General features: G+C 30.4%; 2 protein-coding genes across 2 annotated transcripts in view; one reads left to right on the plus strand and one right to left on the minus strand.

Moving 5' to 3' along the window:
- The window catches only part of LOC111635741, a 7,150-nt gene extending 5,264 nt beyond the window's left edge, over nt 1-1,886 (plus strand). The window contains exon 2 of the mRNA XM_023380808.1: nt 1,788-1,886. Coding sequence (XP_023236576.1) covers nt 1,788-1,886 — 99 coding nt within the window. The remainder of the gene's footprint in view (nt 1-1,787) is intronic.
- A 6,747-nt stretch (nt 1,887-8,633) lies between these two features.
- The window catches only part of LOC111635750 (lysine-specific demethylase phf2-like), a 19,670-nt gene continuing 5,283 nt past the window's right edge, over nt 8,634-23,020 (minus strand). Inside the window, exons 4-9 of the mRNA XM_023380817.1 lie at nt 20,951-21,131; nt 18,831-19,141; nt 18,270-18,359; nt 15,364-15,476; nt 13,173-13,302; nt 8,634-9,073 (exon numbers count right to left, since the gene is read on the minus strand). Of these exons, the coding sequence (XP_023236585.1) occupies nt 8,994-9,073; nt 13,173-13,302; nt 15,364-15,476; nt 18,270-18,359; nt 18,831-19,141; nt 20,951-21,131 (905 nt within the window). The 3' untranslated portion in view covers nt 8,634-8,993. The remainder of the gene's footprint in view (nt 9,074-13,172; nt 13,303-15,363; nt 15,477-18,269; nt 18,360-18,830; nt 19,142-20,950; nt 21,132-23,020) is intronic.

The raw sequence follows: 23,020 nt of genomic DNA on the forward strand, positions 1-23,020 counted from the left end.
TTTAATTTATTTTCATTAGCCTTTAAGTACTAACCTAGTTTTAAGACGGCAAGGGGTTTTTTAATTTTTTTTCCCCTTGTTATACTAACGCTAGTAAATTAAGCTAAAGAGATAATACGAAGTAAGTTTTTGCAGACTAATTATTTTTTATCATCTCTTTAGTTTAATTTATTTTCATTAGCCTTTAAGTACTAACCTAGTTTTAAGACGGCAAGGGGTTTTTTAATTTTTTTTCCCCTTGTTATACTAACGCTAGTAAATTAAGCTAAAGAGATAATACGAAGTAAGTTTTTGCAGACTAATTATTTTTTATCATCTCTTTAGTTTAATTTATTTTCATTAGCCTTTAAGTACTAACCTAGTTTTAAGACGGCAAGGGGTTTTTTAATTTTTTTCCCCCTTGTTATACTAACGCTTTACATCCAATCGCTAAAATAACAACACCCCTCACGGTAACACACACGGTTCCAACAACAACACAGTCGTCGCATCCATCCACCCACTTTCCATTCACAAGCTCTGTAAATTACATAACTGACAACACGAACACGCTTCCCAAAATCCAACCTCTGGGTCCACGTCCCGGGAAGTGGTAACATTATTCGACCGATCGTCGAATGATGGCCAAAGAGGCTCTGGTGCCAAGATTGTTTTTGATTTAGACATTTAATACCAGAAACCGTTATTAAAATTACAATTTCAATCTCCATGTGTCTACTTTTTGATGTTGTTCATAAAATTCTATCTTGGAAGGAAATATAATAAATTTAAGAAATCCTAATACATTGTTTCTCTTTTTTAAGAAACAAATAGAATTATTTATAGGCTATAAATAAAAGAAGTGTATTAACATATTTAATTCTTCATATCAATAAATAGCGTGGCATAACAAGTGAGTGTTCTTGTCGTGTGGGAAATAGAATACGACGTCGTGCTACTATTGAAATAGGTTATTCAGTTTTAAATGTTTACGTATAATTTACATTTGGTTTTATTATATTATATTTATTACGTAAATTATATATTTATTATATATTTGACATCACGTGAAATTACAGGAGTTTGTACACAGGAAAATGCGTTGTTTTACTGCATACAAGCTCAAAGTCTTTATATATAGTTAACGGAGTAGTTTTTATAATTTTTAATTAGAAAAATAGAATTTAATGTATGAAATTATTATTTTTAGAAAACAATGGGAAAAGCAATAAAATTGAAAACTTAATTGAACTGAATAAATGCGAAGATCGAGAAGTGATTGTGAATGTTTATCTGGAGATGAATTGACTGACCTCAGAATATAAAAAAGAAGTTAGAAACTATTTTATGACACTATTTTAGTTTTGATTTATAAAATAATTGTAATTTCCTACGAAACATTCAACCACAATCATATTTTGATCCAATATTTACATATTTTATACTATGCACGAAATAAATTTTTACAATACAAAATTAATTTTTGTTTTCATAATATAGTTGATGAAGTTTAAATGTTATCTGTAAAATTACTAACCTAATGTTTTAATATTGCTTATTAATTTTAAATTATCTGTGAATTTAGTGTTTACCATTTGTCATTATTCATATGTGTTTATTTTGGAAGAAATTTATTTCCAAATTAAAGAATTTATATTGAACACATTTTAATAATTTGATTATTGTTTTAAAATTTAAATAATTTTAATATTCTGTGTAATATTTGATTACATACATTTAATATATTTTAAATTGTTATCATTATCTTATCATTAATAAAATTATTTTTATATTTTTGTATTCTGTAGGAAAGGTCAGAGTTTCGTGCAATTTCTTCGCCAACTGCCATTTTTGGTCGTTCCATGAAACCATTAAATAGGAAGGAAAGAAGATTCAGTTGGAATTGATTCACGCAACATAATTTACTACACTTGAACATTTATTAAAGGGTACGAAAGTTGGCACAACACGTTTCACAGGGTATTCACGTTTCGCGGAAAGAGAGAGATTACAAATTTTTGGTACCTCACAGGCCTTCTCTGTTGAAGATCTTCAGAATGTATTTCTTCAATTAGCAATTCGGGAGAGAAGCAGCAAGTAGAGGGATGACGAGGAATCTGAGGGCACAGAAGAGCACACTAATCCAAAAAGACACACAAACACACTAAACTGAACAGTTGAAAGAACGAGCGACGACTGACTGGAATCGATCGTTCCTCGTCATATTCAAAGCGGCAAATACCTTAGAGGTGACTAAAATATGCGAGAAAGGTATCACTATCGACTCTGAGAAAGCGTAAGTTGATACTTTCTCAGGAAGTGCATAGCAATTTCGAGCAAAACACTGATCGGGTAGATGAGGTTTCTTTTGACAGGATTCTTCATGCATTAATTGGCGTTTTAACAAATTTGATTACATCTTTCTCTCTCTCTTTCGTTCAATAATCATGATTAATCCCGATACCGAAAAATTTGTACGCGAAATAATCTTTTTGAAAAAACAATGACTCAGGAATAGTAGTAAACTAATTTTTTGCATGTACAGTGGGTGATCGGTTAACGAACAGATCGGACAACGAACAAATCGGATAACGAACACTTTTGCGAAAGATTTTTATGTTCGGACAACGAGTACATGATCGGATAACGAACACCCCAAAGAACAAACACAAGAAGAAGCGACGTAAAATATCGAATACCGATTGGACTTTCCTTGTCTTCGGGCAACAATTCGAAACTTTTCGGAGTGTGGGAGACGTCGAAATCTACGCTCAAGCCGGTATATACCGATCGGATAGNATTTTAAATTGTTATCATTATCTTATCATTAATAAAATTATTTTTATATTTTTGTATTCTGTAGGAAAGGTCAGAGTTTCGTGCAATTTCTTCGCCAACTGCCATTTTTGGTCGTTCCATGAAACCATTAAATAGGAAGGAAAGAAGATTCAGTTGGAATTGATTCACGCAACATAATTTACTACACTTGAACATTTATTAAAGGGTACGAAAGTTGGCACAACACGTTTCACAGGGTATTCACGTTTCGCGGAAAGAGAGAGATTACAAATTTTTGGTACCTCACAGGCCTTCTCTGTTGAAGATCTTCAGAATGTATTTCTTCAATTAGCAATTCGGGAGAGAAGCAGCAAGTAGAGGGATGACGAGGAATCTGAGGGCACAGAAGAGCACACTAATCCAAAAAGACACACAAACACACTAAACTGAACAGTTGAAAGAACGAGCGACGACTGACTGGAATCGATCGTTCCTCGTCATATTCAAAGCGGCAAATACCTTAGAGGTGACTAAAATATGCGAGAAAGGTATCACTATCGACTCTGAGAAAGCGTAAGTTGATACTTTCTCAGGAAGTGCATAGCAATTTCGAGCAAAACACTGATCGGGTAGATGAGGTTTCTTTTGACAGGATTCTTCATGCATTAATTGGCGTTTTAACAAATTTGATTACATCTTTCTCTCTCTCTTTCGTTCAATAATCATGATTAATCCCGATACCGAAAAATTTGTACGCGAAATAATCTTTTTGAAAAAACAATGACTCAGGAATAGTAGTAAACTAATTTTTTGCATGTACAGTGGGTGATCGGTTAACGAACAATTCGGATAGCGAACAAAGCCTGGGAACGGATTATGTTCGTTAACCGATCACCTACTGTATTGTAATGTATTGTATTGTTTTTGCATTGTAAACATGCATGTATGTTGTTATAGGTTATAATCATTTTATTTTTGTTAGTACAGTCGACCCCCCCCATAACACGGTAGATACGTTCCGTGTTATGTGATTTCTGTGTTGTACGAGTCACTTAAATACATGAACCAATCACAGCCCGACACTTGTGCAGTTTAGGGACTATGGCTGTTTGAAAGGTTTTCTTCCTTAAAATTAATCGATTCTAGACTAATTTGACTCAACATTTCCAAAATACGTATAATTTTTTGAAAATAATCCATATAAACTATGCTATAGACAAGAAATTGTAGGATTACTTACTGTACCGTTCGACGACGTCATTGCTTAAGTTTGTTTTCGTCGCGGAGTGCCGCTCCGCGACGAAAACAAGCTTAAGCGATCGGGACATTCCAATTTTCAACGCGAGTGTTGAATGTTGAAGTCAACAATTTGACGTCATCAACGACGTTCCAACTCGAGTACGAAGTGCTTAGTTCCCATAATTCCCATAATGTAGTACCAATTACCCACAATTCATTGGAAAGTAGCAGTCAACATATCTGTTGCGTGCTGAGTGTGTTGAGACAGCGCTGACAAAAGCGCCACTTCAACATTGAAAAAAAGGAACGACTTTTAACGAATGTTGAGATCAGCGCTGAGTCAGCGTTGAAAATTGGAATGTCTCGCATGACGAAAGTTTTCTGATAAGTTATTTTTCTGCGAAAAATTCGCTGAACTTTGGAGACATCATTAATAGAAATAATTTTTATGGCCGTTGAATAAGAAATGTTTTTTTCACAAAAAATGTATAAATATTTATCAATACATATTTTCTACCTATTAAACTTTTGTTTAATTTATTAATTTTATTGATATTTAATATTAATATTAATTAACTTGTTAATTTTGTTTAATTTAAGTACCTAATTTATATACTATACAGACGATAGTAAACTCAACTTACCCGCCTAAACTCTCCGTAACGTGGCGCTGGACAGCGGAAAGTAGTTCGGCTGCCCGTCCACTATTGGTCCAGATTCGACCAATCCTGTCGCGACACGAGTCAGCGACGACGTTTTACCGAATTATAGGAGTTTTTTTTAGCATGTTTGTACGAATACTGTCGAAATTTTTTCGCCGTAATATAGGAATCATAACTATAGGAACCCGTGTTATAGGGGGGTCTACTGTATATGAATAAGTAACGATACAAGCACATTAAAAATATAGGATTACATAGTTAAAAGGTTTGTTATAAATATTAGAAGTTGGGATTACGTATTTTTTCTATTTGTTTTGTCGTTTGTTCTACATTTTAAAATATTAAAAAATACTACAAAAAAAATTAAAACAAACTTTGAAAAACAAATATTTTAAAATGTTTTATTGACATTTGGACTTTTTCTTTCCTTTAAGTCAGTGTTTCTCAACCTCTAACGAATCGTCGCCCCCTTCGACGCAGTATCGCCCCCTTAAATAAAACCGTTACGTAGTATCGCCCACCTTCAATACAAAATTCCGACGCCGGGGGATAAGGCTAACGCCAAATTCATACTGCATTGAATAGACTAGTGACTAGTATAATGTTATTTGTTCAATTATTGTACGATATAACGAATAAAACATCTAATTATTCTTAATATAACGTTTTACTTTATCGCCCAGAAAATTGTTTTTCGCCCCCAAAATATAATTGTTGCTAATCGCCCCCTGAACATGGAAAAACGCCCACATGGGGGCGATATCGCCCCCGTTGAGAAACACTGCTTTAAGTCATTGATGACTTGAATCCTATTCCTGCTAATTTTAACAAAATGTGTTCATTGTTTATAACGTCCTGTAAATTCATCGAGTATCCGTATAACGACAGGAACACGAAAAGACGAAGAGTTAATACAGAAAATAGAAGAAATATTTTTAAAATTCTGTTATGAAGAACAAAATTTTCGAGATAAAAATTGCGTTAAATGAAATGTATTACGAAATGGTAAGTGGAATTATTATTAAGAAAATGTAAATTTTAATAAATGTCGTTAAGCAATGTTTCTCGCTTCCAGGATCGTGAACTTTTATGATTAAGACGCATGTGAAGAACTCAAAGATACATTCATGTCATCCGTATAGAAAAAAAATCGGTACTTGTGAATCTTTATCCCAGATGGTGGCGCCGCCCTGGCGACCAACATCTCAACTAGTACCTGTATCCCCTCGAAACAAATTAAATCATTTATATCTTGACAATGAATAAAATTACGTTAATGTAAGTTGCTGATTTGGTGGAGATTGGGGACTTAAAATCCCACTTCTCGGACTAATATACGTTACCGACTTTTAGGGATCATTAATCCCACGTCAGGATGATCTAGCGGCGTTCTCGTGTGGGTGTGGCGGAGGAGACACAGATGACACGTATCTTACAAAAAACCGTTTATTTTAGCATAAAACAAACTTAAGGGCCCAGTACGAAGTATTCGCTATCTTAACGTCACGACACTAGCGGCATCTCGTGGTAAAACCCAGAACTACGGCTACGGAATCGTTCTGTAATTAGACGCCAGTTGAAAAAGTATCTTTTTCGACTACCAAATAATAATCAGTTTTTTGCTGTTTTAAATAAGCAGATTTTTAATCGTGACATACGAAAATTTAAAGATTTCATTCTAATACTGCGTTACGATATCGTGAACGTAACCAATGATTTTGCACGCTTTCCTCGTTGTTGGGAATCAGTCATCGCCAATGCCATAAATAAATCATTTCCTCGTTTTCTTATAAACAACATCGAACTTAATAGCTTTTCTTCTAATAATATTGAACAAACGCGTGTAAATATAGCAGAAAAAAAATCATTGTTTATATCAGCCATTTTGAGATAGCTCTTTCTCCAGCAAAAACGTCATTTCAGGCAGCAACTGCTCAGCGCATTGCGGAATAAAAGAATGCGCGTGAACCATCAATATGGCAGTTAACAGGTTTCCCGTTGCCTATATCATGTGTTTGGACATTACATTACTGTTTATCAATCCGTTTTTTTTTTGTTTGTTTGTTTTGTTTTATACGAATGTTTCCACGGATTTAGAACACAGTGTATATCAATTTTTTTCAGTTCTGGAGCAAAAATTGTAGTTTTGAACGCAAATCACGACCACAGACCATTAGTCATTGTGGAATGACGTCCTATTATCGTACGCTTTCTTCATTTTTATATTAAATCTCAATTACTGTATTTTTGCATCAAATTAAAAACTAATATATTTAGCAAAAAAACAATTAAATTAAAATTTGTTGGTAAATTGTCTTATACAGAATTAACTTAAAACATTTGTGCGCTTATTTCTTCTGGAAAAGATCTCTGTAAAATGATTAAAAAAATAACTTTTTAATGACAAAACGAAATTTATATATGTATTTCTGTATGTTTTGTTTTACTGAAGCATAATTTGTATTTATGAGTCAATGTAATGCCACTACTATATAACATATATACCAATACTTTTATATATTCTTTCCTAAGTTGAAAGTGAGTTTGTACCACACTCACATTTTTAAAGGTGAGTTTGTGGGACAAACTCACTTTTAAAAATTTTCATAAAATAAAAAATTTAGTTTTAATCCCTTTGAAAACATAGGTTTATGGAATGTTAGATTTCCAGTCCAATGTGGCTTTTGACATTAAATTAGTATTCTCAAAATAATACTTACTTAATCATTTACTATTTCAATTTTATTCATATTTATAAAATACAATATCTACATTTTCTTCTTAGAAAGTAAAGAAAAAAAAATGCAATTAAAAATTTATTTTAATTTTTTAAAATCGCTAATTTTAACAAAGTGGCTTACGAAAAAATGTTATCAATAAATTAATAAAATCAGATTAATTTAATAATCTGATTTTCATTAAATAATTTCCTTAGATTTATTTATTATTTTTTAAAATTTCAGATTGGAGAATCTTTTACTGATGATAATAATAATAATAATAAAATAAAAAGAAATAACAGAATTTTCATAAAATTTTATAAAAATGAGAAATGATTTTCGGATTTTTAAGAGAATATTGAATTTAAAACTAGCAATTTTGTTGACATTTATTTTTAACTGGTTTATTTATTTAAATAAGAAACAAATCAAGATAAGCATTTTATATCCAGTTTAAAAAATAATAGTAAATTTTTTATTTAGACTTCAGTGCAAAGTGCTTGTTTTTCTTTTTTTTGCACCATTATATTCAATTTAATCTGGATAAAACAAGGGAAAAAACAACATATTTTTAAAAGAAAGCATCTTGAAGGCTTACCGAAAGAGAAAATAAAAACACAAAACTAACAATATGACAGTAAATATGACAATACCGAGAAAAAAAATCATACAAATTTATAAAGAAGAGAAATTATGAGACTTAAAAGAGATCGTTGCAATGTGAAAACCATTTTGCATACGAGCTTTTAAGCAAATGTAAATCCCCTATCGTATAAAACGGGTGCATATTTTCCATATAGTACATACAACAAATGAAACTATAGCAAAAGTTCTTTTGTAGAATATGTAAAACACAATTACATAAATATATACATTCCATATGGTTAATTGTTAAATAAACACCACAGCCACGTCTAATAAAACTTCTATGTTATATACATATGATAATTTGATGCAAATTTCAAGTTTTCCTCTCTTTTAATATCTTATCAATTATAATAATGAGATGTACTATGCACATTATGATAAATTTGTTTTTTGGTGTTAATGAGTTGTAGAGATGGCACAGAATCACATCTGATTGACAAAATGTATGAACAGACAGTTATCACAGATATACTAGCATGAAAATCATAATAATAATTATATATATATAATATGTAAATATATATATACACACACACATACAACTGATTTATAATTAAAAATCAGAATTATACCTTAAAATATTCAAAAGGAATTTCATAAATTTAAAATTTTCATATTTGCAGATCCTTGAGATAAACAATTTTTCCCTCCCCCCAAGAAATTTTAAGTGAATAAAACTATTTTAAATAATTTAGTATTAAAAAACTATCACTGAGTATATCAATTGTCCTCTTTTGCAATGACATGCCATAAAAAATAAATATTTTAAAAGTGAACACATTTTTTACATGAATACATATGTAAGGTACTAAGATAATACTATGCACAGCATGATGCAACATATTACTATTTTGGAACATCCAGAAATGACGTCTGATGGAGGATACTTTAGAAACTGTTGACAGCACCGAGTCGCGACTTAGGCACAATTAACTGGCAGTTGTGGGTTAGTTAAATGTAGTGTAGTTCAATATAACATCTTGTGAATTTTTAATATCTTTCCTAGTCGTTGTTTGGCTGTAGCTAGACCTTTCTTTGGCTTTTTGGCTAAAAAAAAAAATCAATTATTGTTACTAAAATTATCAAAGTTATTATATATAATAAACTTATACTATTATTCATATATCATATGTACAGTGTGGTCTAAAAACCAGGTAACCAAAATATATTTCCAATGAAGTGACTGAATCATAATAAAAACTATGTGCTGTTGTAAACTGGTTTTGACTGTTCTTAAAATAACATTAAAAATATATTCCAGTAAACTGACTTTTAGATCACTTTACATACAAGAAACATGAATGATATATTTGGTTTTTATACAGAATGACACTTATTTATTTTAGATTATCCTATTTGAAAATGTTGCCTAAATCTTATTAACTTTAAAATTAATGTAATCTATCTATTAAAAGTACTGATGGCATTCTTCTAAACTGTGTTAGTAACACCTGCAAACAATCTCCATAAATATTAAATACTAAACCCTTCAGACAAAAAATTAACACATGTGAACTGAAACGATATACTACAAACAACAATTAACACCTCAATACCACTTCCAGCAGTCAAAAGATTTTAATAATCTAACATTTTCGGCCGTCTTTTAGAGGCCCTCCTCAGGATGAAACATTAAAAAACAGTTCTATCTTTTGAATGATTCTAATAATCGAATACAGCTGTGTTCCGAACTTTTAAATATTTAAACGATGCGTAAGATATAAAAATCATTACGCTTACAACACAAAAAAATTATTATTTTAAAATAACGCTATACATAAATTAATATTGTAGAGTTGTGAAAATTAGTGCGGTGTAAACGATTTGTTTTACAATACTGCTATACATCAATTATTATTATATAGTTGTGAAAATAAGCGTGATGTAAACGCTTTGTTTTTTTATACAACGCAGAAAGATTAAAAATAATTACACTTCCGATTATTGTTGTGCTTTGTGGCAATGTAAATAATATTTCCATGATTGTGGAATCAGAATATAATCGGAGTTGATGCAGTTTCCCTTCATGGTTTCTATATAAATCTCAATAGCCTCCAACAAGCGTAAGTCATGTCGGTCGAAGGCCTTATGTAAAAGAGTAGCCTCATCCCAACACGGGGAAACCCCGGGTTCGGTAGCATACTGTGCTAGAGCAGTACTATACCTCTGCTTCGACACATCATATTTGTGGTCCCGTACTCTAGCCTCCAGGGATCTGTATGTGGATCCAATGTATGTTATCTGACGATTGAAACATTCGTCATTCAAAGGTATACGGTACACCCCCAGCGCTTTTTTATCATCGGACTTGTCCTTAGCATTAGATAAAAGTTGGAAAATATTCTGCTTTCTCTTATATGTTAAGCGCACATTCCTTAGCGATTTTACTAAAAATTTGTTGAAGGGATGGTTCATACGATAAAATCACCCGTTTGTGCTGTGTATCATTAGTCCCCGTGTTGGTGGTAGCTATTGTAGATTGCTGATTGGTAGTAAGCCTGTCTATTAAGGACTGTTGGTACCCATGTGCCGATGCTATACGTTTGATGTTTTTCACTTCTCTGTAGATATCGGAACTATCAGAGCAGTGGGAATAAGCCCTTGAGACTAGGGCCCGAAAAGCTGATACTTTATACGGCCATGGGTCCGCTGAGTTAACAGGTATAAAGAGAGGACAGTACGTTGGTTTGCGGTAAATGGTCGTGGTTATATTTTTATTTGCTGTGTTAATCTGGACATCTAAGTAGTTAACTTCTGTGCGACTTTCTTGGTCTAACTTTAGTGTTAAGCCGTAGGCGTTTTTGTTAAAGGCTTCTAACACTTTCTCTATATCAGGTTTGGTTTTCCAAATAATCAAAATATCATCCACGTACCGCATGTAGCTAAGGATATTGGATTGAAAGCTTAGTAAGACCTTTTCTTCTAATTTTCGTACGACGAGTTCGTACAGATCCCCAGAGACTGGGCTACCCATTGGTACGCACCTTTTTTGGATGTAAGTTTGACCATCAAAGTAAAAAAAGGAGGAATAGCATATTAGATGTGTAAGCTCTAGTATTTGGGAATGGAATCTCTGGCTGTCAGGTGTAGTAGTGAGAAAGAAATCTCTTAGCGCGCAAAAACATGGTTCCAAATGAATGGAAGGGAACATCGATACAAAATCGAATACAGTAAGATATTCGTTCCCATTTAACTTTAAATTGTGGAGTTTGGCGAGTAGTGCGTTGGAATTGGACACAGTCAAGCCATATGAGTCAAGATGATTTTGCAACAAGTGATGTATACGTTTCTCTAATATGAAAGTGGAGATCTGGCTTTATCGATCACAGGTCTTAATTTATGCCCGGGTTTATGTGTTTTGACAAAAGCGAAAAGGCGGGGGGTGTCAGGGGAGCTAACTACCGAATTTTGAAGGCCTAAGATTGTGGCAAGGCCAGTGCGCGTGAATCTACCGACACGACTTTGCAGCCTCGTTGTGTATGAGGTGTCAGCGGGTTGACATTGCGTGTCAACTATATATTGATGTAATGCGCTGACATAGGTTGCCCTTAGCATGATGCCGACTTCCTCGCTTTTATCAGATTTGACCATTGTGATGTTATTAGATTGGAGCCATTTCTAACTGTGTTTGACGTAACTCCAGAACTTATGTACTTCAGGTTCCGGCTTGTAACTTTCAATTGCCATCAACGCTTTCCATCGAAGATAGTCCTTGCAGGTGTCCGGAAACTCAATATTTGCTCTGGATAGTAATTTCTCTATTCTGGGAATGAAGGAAAACGGGTTTGGTGCAGCCGACTGAGGCACGAACATAGGACCAAATTCGAAAGCCTTGCGGAAGTATTCTGGAGGAGATATGTTGTCCCAACAAGCTATAATGTTATAAGTTATAAAGTTATAACAAATCGTTTACACCGCACTAATTTTCACAACTCTACAATATTAATTTATGTATAGCGTTATTTTAAAATAATAATTTTTTTGTGTTGTAAGCGTAACGATTTTTATATCGTATGCATCGTTTAAATATTTAAAAGTTCGGAACACAGCTGTATTCGATTATTAGAATCCTTCAAAAGATAGAACTGTTTTTTAATGTTTCATCCTGAGGAGGGCCTCTAAAAGACGGCCGAAAACGTTAGATTATTAAAATCTTTTGACTGCTGGAAGTGGTATTGAGGTGTTAATTGTTGTTTGTAAACCCTTCAGTATTTGTAAATTACTATTATACAATTTTGCATTGCAAACAGCATTGTTATCACCAAATCATGTGAGTTTTGCATACTCAAACTTATGTGTAGATCCTATAATTATGTGTAAAGTATTTTATTGGCCCAAATATACATCTACTTCCAATTTTAGAATCCTTACTTTTTGAAGAAAATTAGGACCCAAATATAAGTTGACTTTTTCATTATTAATTTTATTTGCATACAAAAAATTAGAAATTTGCATTAAAAAATTTGGAAAGTCATTGAAACAATACTTCTTCACTATCAGTGTCATCATTCCTGTTTCCTATTTCACTGTCATCATAGTTTTCAGCTTCCTTAAACAGCACATCATCCTCTGCTCTGTCCAAGTTCTTGATGATAACATTTCCTAAAGCTCTTTATAACTATGTCTTCAACAATCTTTCATAATTCTACTGTTACTCTTAACTTTTATAAGAATATGTGACATTTTTATGACTGTGCAATTTATTATGGAAATTAGATGTGTTCAATCATATTTCTTTCTATAAAGAAATAAATTCATTCCCATATTTTTTAAACAAAAAATATGGGAATCAATGAGCATAAATGAATCTTTGATTTCTTTCTTATTAATTTTTTCAAATACTTATATCAAGCCTATTCGATCAGAAAATTATACTCAAAGAATTTATTTTATAGAAAGTAATACATGCATTTGACACCTATATTATAAATGACAAATTGTAGCTTATTGCTTCTTTATCAATATCAACAAAAATGAAATTAATAGAAGTTACAGAGAAAACTGAGACATTGTCCAATGCATCAGGTAGTAGGCTGTCTAGTGTATATGTCAAGCCAGAGAAAGTAGACTTCCTTATATATATCACATGTATCCTAGAAAGTGAACTTATAAACTTATAATTATAAATATAAAATTATTAACTTACATTTATAAAGATCATTTGCTGGCAAAGATCTTTTTTGGCTAAAGCTGGAAGTAGACGGACCTGACTGAATATCCATATCTTTCATTTTCATTTGCATTGGTCTTTTTCTATGATACTGTCTTTTAAGGGGCTAAATAATAATAATGATAAATTAAAATAAATTTTTTACAAAAGTATAAAAAAATCAGTATTACTTTTTCATATTTTCAGTATTCAAACAACAAACAAAATTCATTGTTTTAAAATCAATATCAAATCTGATCAAAAGAAATCATTATTTTCAATGAGAGACTGAATCCTTAATTTTCAGCACAGAATTTGTAAAACAAATATTATCTATCAATGAATTATGTGACAATGATCTAGGATTATATAAATTAATATTTGAAACTGGAAGTTCCACATATTAATTGTGACTAACTATTTAGAAGTAACTGCAAAACTGTTTGGAACTGGAAGTTATGTAGAGCAATTTGGAACTGGAAATGGTTGTAAGTGAGAAATATAATTTTAATGATTTTAACATTTATGTATTGTATATTAAAATAGTTTTGTAGTTATTATTAAATTTATTAACAAATGAAATCTGTTATAAAAACTTATACTACATATATACTGTATAGTTTAAATTTATATTTATAAAATAATGATATTTCAAATAGATTACAAAGTAATGTAATTAGCTTAATTAAAGTCTCAAAATTTCAATGTTTGTCTGTTTGTATATAATTTTTCCTATTCATAATTTAGATTGTGTCTCTCTTATTAAAAAATAATTAAAATTCATCATCTGAATGCTATATACATGTATATGTATAAGAAATATCATAAACCTACTAAATCAATGTTAATCCATCTATTCCGTTGTTATTATACTTTAAAAATAGAGTATGTATGTTTCTAAGAAATTAATTTATGCAAATCATTAAAATAAACTTTCTAGTTAATAACAATCTATATATATAACCCATTGAACGGGTATCTGTTGCATAATGGTATGTCAAAAAACAAGCACTAAAGGCACCCTAGCGATGATTTTAAATTAACAATAAATTATTTTTATTTGTAATAGGAATTTATTATTGATACCACAGAATGGTATAAATAATTATTATATGCCTTGATTAACCTTGCGCCACACGTTTACAACATCCCGTGACTCAGTGAGCATTGACTCACAGGAAATTTGTTGAAAAAATGGCGGATACATTTAAAATCAAGGTTTACAAGCAAAGGTAAATAAACAAATTAAACTATTTTAAAGTATTTATAGAGAATGTTTAAAGGTAGAAATATAGATCCATATGACGTGATTGGGATAATAAGATTTACCCTCCGAATGAAGGGGTGACGACCCCCTCTGTGCAAACAATAAATGTCTAATGAACTACATGCAACCCTTCCCGAGATATAGCCCTCCGAAAATTATTCTACGGATCATGTGACTGTCTGTTTGCCACAATTTACCCTGCGAACGAGCGGGTTGGCGACCCCCTGTGTGCGAGCACGCGTTAATTTTTTTTTTCACACGATAGGCTCCCTTTTGACCACAGTGTCACGTGACCGGAAATTACGTAGTCGAATTTTCAGGGGCTTATATCTCGTGAAAGGTCACGAGTAGGGGTATGGTCTCTTTGACTTTATTGTTCGCACAGGGGGGCTACAGTTTGGGGGGGTGCCACCCCTTCATTCGGAGGGTAAATCTTACCATTGGGACTTTAACGGAGCTGTAGAGCATATTGATAGGAACAAAAAATGCCTCATGGAAATTTGTAAAGAATGCCCACTAGGGAGCGTCCCGGGCTACTAGTTTAATATGATGTTTTAATTTATAATTTCCAATTGGTATTCTTTTCTGATACATATATTTGCTGTAATATTAATATAAACTCTAGGGAAAATTTAAATTAATATTTTTGAAAAATAAAAACCCTCACATTACAAGATATCAACTACAGATAGGATTATTATTATTTATAAATTTATGAACATTTATAAGATTATGTACTAACTGCAATATATAACCATTATATATAATGCTGTCATACTATCATAAACAAAATCACATCAAGTTAAAAATATGATTAAAAAATTTTTAAACAAAGTGAAGACTTTTTAAATTACATAAATGTTCAACAGTTAAGAACAGAAGTTCAATTAGTAAAAACAATTCAATAAAGTAAAAACTCACTGGCATATCTGCTAACTTTGCTGCAGCAGCGGCAAGACCTGATTCAATTGCTTCTTTTTTAACTCCTTCTCTGGTTGGTCTTTCAGGTTTTGGACAGTTAGGAAGAAGTCTTGCTAAATTCAAAAAAAAAGTTTATTAACCATTTAAAATGTTTTTATACTTCATGATTCTTTATCAACAGAGACAGTTTATAAAAGGATTATTTTCATCGAAAAATTAAACAATTTCAGCATAAGAAGTTAATTTTAATAAATTTCTCTCAAAAATTTTTTATCAATAATAGAAATTTTAATACTTTTATTTTTAAAATTTACTTATTATATTAAATTAGTAAATTTATTTAAAGAATATACCCAACATATAAATTAATATGAACTGTATGTTGATATTTACATACAGTAAAAGTCTGTTAACCAGGCATAACCAGGATAAAGTAAATTTTGAAAGATTATAACAAAATCAGTACTCTGTGCTTAACAGGATACCCGTCATTTTTACTACTTTTTTCAGTGAAATCGATATTTTATTTTGTAACTCACACATGCTTAATATTACAATGAATATGTTTAATACACATCTTTATACACGTGTTTAATATGATTTAATAAAAATTAAAACTAATATTACGATGTAAACACAAATCGGATTAAATCAATTGACTAATGTCCTGTTAAGCACAAGTACGCACAAAATCTAACAAATGAATGCTTAAAATGCTTATTTGACAGATCAGACAAATATGTTTCAGGACAGTCATTCAAATTTAAACAAATATTTACTGTTAATAACGACTAAAATATATACCAAGCAAACTAAGGAGAGAGAGAAAGAGAGAGAACAATCTTATTACATTGCCTGACATTTGCTGAGAGAAAATTCTTTATTTAACAAATGTTTTTAACCTATTATCATAGGCCATTATCAGATTTTTAACTAAATTTAAAAAATTGTATCAACTGCTATAATTTAAAAATTTATTAATGTTTAATAGAATAATTTTATTTAATTCTTTTGATTTTTTAAAATTGTGTAATAGTGAAATAGTTAGACTGCATACAATAAGAAATATCTATAATCATGAAATAAAACTAAACAGTTGTAAAATAAATGACGTATTCTCTAATATATTTGAATTTTTGTATGCTAGAGAAAGATCTGTAAAGTTAATTTTACACATATGCAGTTAATTATTAGTTGTAAATAAAAGGTTTTTGAACAGAAAAAAAAATTGGCAGAAAACTAAATGAATCCTTAAAGCACTTTAAAAAATCACTATTGAAATGAATTATGTTAATTCCATTTTACAAATTATAAATTAGATATTTTAAATCACGTAATGAAAAATGAGAGCAAAAGCTTAAAAGCTAGCATTTCAATTTAGAAGTTCTATAAATAAATTATTTAATAAATTTTTAAAAATTTCTAAAAATAAACATTTTCAAGTTTTTATTAATTATATTTAATTATAATGTTATTTACAATAGTATANTAAAATTGAATTAATTAAATAAATTATGAAAAGCATATGCTCAACAAAATAAAAATAAAATTAAGAAAATATAAAACAAAAATTAAAAAGTATAACATAAAAGTAAACTCAAAGTTGATTATAGGGAAACACACAACAAGGGTTTTCAATGTCCTAATCTTTTTTTATAACCTCATATTTTTCATAATTTATTTATTTAATTTGCAGAATTTTAAATTTATTCTTAAAATAGTTTAAATGTAAAAATTCAAAACAAAATATTCTATTTTTGAAACTATTTTTTAAAAATTTAGTTCAAAACCTGAAGATGGTCTACGGTAATAGGTTGAAAAGTTCATTAAGTAAAGAATTCTCTCTCAGCAAATTTCAGTTGATGTAATAAGATTGTACACTGTAATATTTGAAAGTAAGAAAATTAAACAAAACACAGATTCTATCACTTAAAAAAAAAATCAAAGAAATTTACTGTTAAATGAACATACAAGTGAGAGAATCTAAACTCACAACATAATGTCTTGGCAATACAACTTTGTCCAATAACTACCAACTTTCACACCTGAGAGCCCATAGTTGTTTAAGTTCTCAGTGTAAAAAGTGACACTTTCTTGTAACCTTGAACCTGCTCTCTGGATTTCATCATTTTAATATAACAACTAATGGGCAGTCAAGACAGTCATCACCTGTTCCTCTAGGATTAAAATCATCAAAAATTTTCTGTGTAAGTGGTCTATTGGATTTTTACATTTCCCTTGCTCAACTGTGCCTTTGAAGACAAACTTTCCCAATTGATCTTGATCCAGACTTTTCTCAAATGATCCTAATCCAGACAACCTCAAGACCCTATACATCCTAGTCACCTCAAAATCCTAATCAAGGAGCATCACCATCAACCCCAGGTATTTACCAACTTGCAAACAATTGTAAACTCTCTCTCATGACTGCTAGATAAGATAGATAGGCTAAGCCGATATAACACGATATATGTATCATGTACTCCTTTCTGTTGAAATTAAATAATTATTTAGATGTTAACTTTAGTGTCTGAGTGCATTACTTCTGTCATGCTGTCTCACAGTCTCCATCCAGAACCTGATTGCTTTCTCACATGGCCACTCACATGACTTACTCTCAAAAAAGAACAAAACCATTTCGCTGTTGCGGTTTCCATGTCAAATGAGACACGGTGGTGGCAGTCTTGACGAGGCATCAGAGTTGATGACCCTCCACAAACACACAAATATGCCAAGCTTCTAATGTTTTTATCGTAATTCACAAATGCCATCTATCAATATGTTGTTCAGCATCACATTACTTGTAATATTATAAACATGATAGTATCAATATATATATATATACATATACATACATACAAAATCACTAATGATAATTAAACAATATTACATTAAATGTTAATTACCCTTTGGATTCCAAGGTTCATCTCTCTTAGTTCGACCTCTTGGTTTAAAAACATGAATTTCATCATCAGAGGCTTCTAATCCCAAATATACTAATTGAAAAACAGATAATTTTAAATTATTAATAAATTACCTAATTAGTAAATATCTAACCTAGAATTTTATAATTGCCAATAAAATCACAATTATTTTAATAATAAAGTTTCCTTTCATTTAAATTTTTTTAATGAATACCAAAACACCTGAATACAGAGCAAATATCATTTATATGTTACTTTCTTTCTGATAAAAAGAAGCAATATATAAATGAATTTTGGTAACATAATTTCTAGAATATATTCTTTGTTCTATTCACACATTCCTCGCTTCATATTTCTGGAATTAAACAACAAAAAGTTGACTTCACCAAGCATATTTTCTTTTGTAGAGGGAGTATTAGTAATAGGTTATTAATTAATAGATTTCTCCTACTTTAATCTAGTGAATATGTTTTAACTACATTATGCAAAATATATTCATTATTTATATACGTAAATGCTTAGTAGAAATAAGTTTTTACTTACTGAATTCGCCATCTTGATGACATTGTTTTAAACTCTCTTCAAAGTCATCATCTTCATCAAACCTCCTTCTAAACCTGCTATACTGTGTTCCTGGTAAATTTTTATTAGAAGCTACAGGAGACTTTTTACTTAATATAGAAAAATTATTTGGATGACTATCTACAAGTGATGCAAGAGACCCTTCTTTATCTAATGATGGATTAGTAGTACTGTTTGGAGGAATGGCAGGATTTGAAAAATGGAAGGCACTCTTACTCATAAAAAGCATACCCTGAATAGCTTCTCTTGTGGACGGAGAAGTACGACCTCCACTAAAATAAAATTTATTAAAATTAAAATACAAGAATATATAATTATTTAATGTTTATTTAATGTTAAGAATATAATTTAATGTTAATGATGTTTTACAAAATTCTTGAATTATTTGTACTTTTTCATAGAATCATAAAAATAAAATGTGCATTTTATTTATCAGAAAGCTTAAAGATTTCTTTAAAGATGAAAGAAAACACATCAACAATATATTAAAAGTTATTTTTAGTTAACAAAATAATTTCCAATGTAATTTATTCAATTCATTTAACACACATATTTGCATCATTGTTTATTAAAGATTTAATATTTTAAATTTAAAAATTCTTGAAACTATTTCCAATTTATTTAAACTAAAACAGTGATAATCAGATGATAATAAATCCAGCAACAACTTGTTTAACTTTCAACATTTAAAACTGCCCATGTAATGCCATCTGTTATAATATTTTATTATTAAAACCTTTTTATATTTTTAACTATTATAAAATTGCAAAAAACTTAATTTTGAGGGTAGGGATGGGTTTTATAAAAAAACTGTAAACGCTAATAACAAGTAAAATAGTCATTAAGTCCAACCCTACTCAAGATATGACACACGACCCCCTCTTTATCTCCCAGCATGTCAACCTTCAACCACCAAAATTTAATAGCATCAATTCCCCTAATACAAAAACCTCCATGCAAAATTTCAAAATTTTTGACAAAAAACACTGAAGTTCAAAGTGGATGAACTTGTGCCACCCACCCATGCACATACTAATATTCGTAAATACAGAAAAAGCCTCAAATTTTTTTGCATTTCTTAACATTTCAAGGTCCAGAGTCCAAAAACATCTTGTAGGGGGTCATTTTTTGACCAATTACCATACTTTCCATCTGTTACATATAACAGCCAGGAAAGTAACAATAATATCTAAAAACCACAAAGGATGAGATAAAAAGTTTTTAAATAAAAATATTGAATTTTTATATATATTTTGTATATTTTTATTAAATATTTTGTATAGAAGGCTAGACTTTGTAATTTTGAAGATCTTCCATTACCTAATTTATTTAATATTTCTGTAATTTCTTGATTATTGTGTTATTTCTTTTAAACTGAATGAACTGAACAAATAAGAAAACAAAAAAAGAAAGTTTAACAGAATTTTAAGTTAAATTATTTTTACATGCTAGAGATATTCAGAATGACCTAGAAGTCATGATTCAGTTTCTTCCAATAACTGAAGTTGTTACTATGTTATTTACTAAACATAAATGAATAATAAACCATAGTCTGATGTTTAATATCCAAACATACCTGAAATTCAGATCATTTTCAGCCAGGATTAAATTAAATACTAATTAATAATCAATTTAATTATAATTTGAAAAATTAAAAATTATTTTTTCAAATTTTTTTATTCAAATAAGTCAAACTGTTTGACTAATCCCTTCAAAATAATAAATTTAAATATTTTTGTGTTGTATTGGAACAAATGTGTGATATTTAATGTTAATAAACTGAAATTTAATTCTAAAAAGAAGGAGAGAGAGATTTCCCTCCACAAAAGTTCAAAATTCTTCAACAGAACAATCAGGTGGTCATTCTGAAGACCACCCTTTTGAAGACCATTGTAAAACAAATGCCAGATGTTCTGCAGGAAGAGACCAAGGCACATTCACCTCAACAAATATAAAACACATTACAGATTTGTGTTAAGTATGATATTTCCATAAAGAAAGAAAAATAAAAACCTAACCAACCATAAAATAAAAATTAAAAAAAAATTACAAAACTGATTTAACAAAATTTTATTGCTTACCTTAATTCGTCATCTAAACTGATTCTAGTTGTATCAGTATCAACTGCAATTTCACTGGCTATTAATAAATCATCAATTGTCCCATTTTTAGGAATATCAGAATCAGTATCGCCTCCTTCAGAAACCTGTTGCTGTGATTTTTGTGGAGACTGAAGTTTATCTGTTCCAGATTTATTATTAACTAAAACAAAATATAATTTTATTACTTTATTATTATGATATTAAAATTATTATTTTTATCATTATATTATTTTAAATTAGTATTATTTAATGATAAAATAAATAATTTTCAAAAAGTTGTAAATGCTCACAATGTATTATAAAACAAAGTTTCTCTATATAGTATTAATAAAGGATCTATCACAGAAATTCACTTTTGTTACACTGTATTTGTATAGTTCTTAGTTTATTTGGCAGTGTTTGTGCTTTTAAATTCAATTATACAAGGTGATCAAAAAGTTGAACATGTCAAAATATTAGTTTGTGTAAATTGTATCAAGTTATTTTTGTCTCCCACCACAAGATGACACTATAGTGACTGCTAACCATTAATAAAAACTTTGACTTTTGTGTGAAAGTCATAAAATTGGCCACAGTATGGTTTTGTTCATAGAAAAAGTGAGATGATTTCTTTCCAGGAACAACAGATTTTCACTGTTAAGCATTATTTTGCCAGTCACTCTTATGTATGTGTTGCAGATGAGTTTCAGAAATATCCAGATTCTGCAGTTCTTAAAATAATTCCTTGGCAACAGTCTCATTTCTAAAGGATCATGGCCCACGTAATCACCAGATTTGTCATCCCCAGATTTTTTTCCGTAGGGAATACCTCAAAGAAACTAAGTATAAAAACAATCTACACACAATAGATGAACTAAAGAGGAACATTATAACAGTGATTGCTGGCATCTGTTTTACAAGATGGAACCAAACACAACAAAAATAACTTTTGCCTGCACTCATGAATGAGGAGAACATTTTGAACATATGTTTTAATAATATGGTTTAATTTTGTTTTTCTTAAAGATCAGATTATAAATTTGTTTTTACTACCTTTGTATTTTTGTACATTAACCTCACAAAATAAAATTGATTCCCAACATATGTGCATGACTTTTCAATCACTTTGTATAATGCTTTTTTTTAGACAAAATGGAATACAGGTAGGCCTCCTACAACACGTTTTCGCTCCAACACGGTTGGAAAAATGCGGTAATTTTCTTACAATGCGGTTTACGGTATTTAGAAACAAATTATCTTTTACATAACAGAAAAATCGCAACGGATCATGTAATATGCACCGCATTTCGGTGTACAGAGCTAAATGTCCTTGACAACAGCTGTTTGTCCACGTTGACGTGTTATTCCCATGAAAGTTTCATTGGAAGACCGATATCTAGACAGATGTGCATCAATTACCATAAACACTCAAATATATCATTGAATTTTCAATAATTTATACTCTTTCAATTGGTGGGGACCACAAAAATGGTCCAAAATACAGTATAAACTTTTATTGGGTGTATATTTTTAAGAACATAGTGAAGGGAGGTTATTTTTTGCGATTTTTATTGTCCACAAAACTGCTTGAAAAAATTTTAGCCATAACAATGTCGAATGAAAAGAAACGACAGTCATTAGAAAGGAAATTTATTAATATATCTCTTCAAACAAAGATAGAAATTTTGGATCAAATTAAAAATCAAGAGCGGATAGCTGATATTGGTAGGCATTTTAATTTAAATGAGTCAACTATTCGGTCGATTAAGCAATAGGAAGAAAAGATTAGGAATTCAGTCGCATCTGGATCATTTATTCTTGCGAAAATTGTTGCTCGTCCGAGATCACCTATAATGACAAAAAAAAAAAAAATGGAACAAGCGCTAATATTATGAGTAGAAGATATGAACAAGAAACGGTTGCCTTTAAATAAAAGTGCAATTAAACACAAAGCCTTAAAAATATTTGATTATTTAAAACAAATGGGACAGTCGTCGGCTGATGAAACCAGTGTTAAATTCGTGGCTAGCAATGGCTGGTTTGAAAAATTCAAAAAACGCCATTCAAACG

Source organism: Centruroides sculpturatus, unplaced genomic scaffold (genome assembly GCF_000671375.1).
Source record: "Centruroides sculpturatus isolate CEXI.00-Female unplaced genomic scaffold, Cexi_2.0 scaffold843, whole genome shotgun sequence".
In the NCBI taxonomy this organism is placed as follows: Eukaryota; Metazoa; Arthropoda; class Arachnida; order Scorpiones; family Buthidae; genus Centruroides; species Centruroides sculpturatus.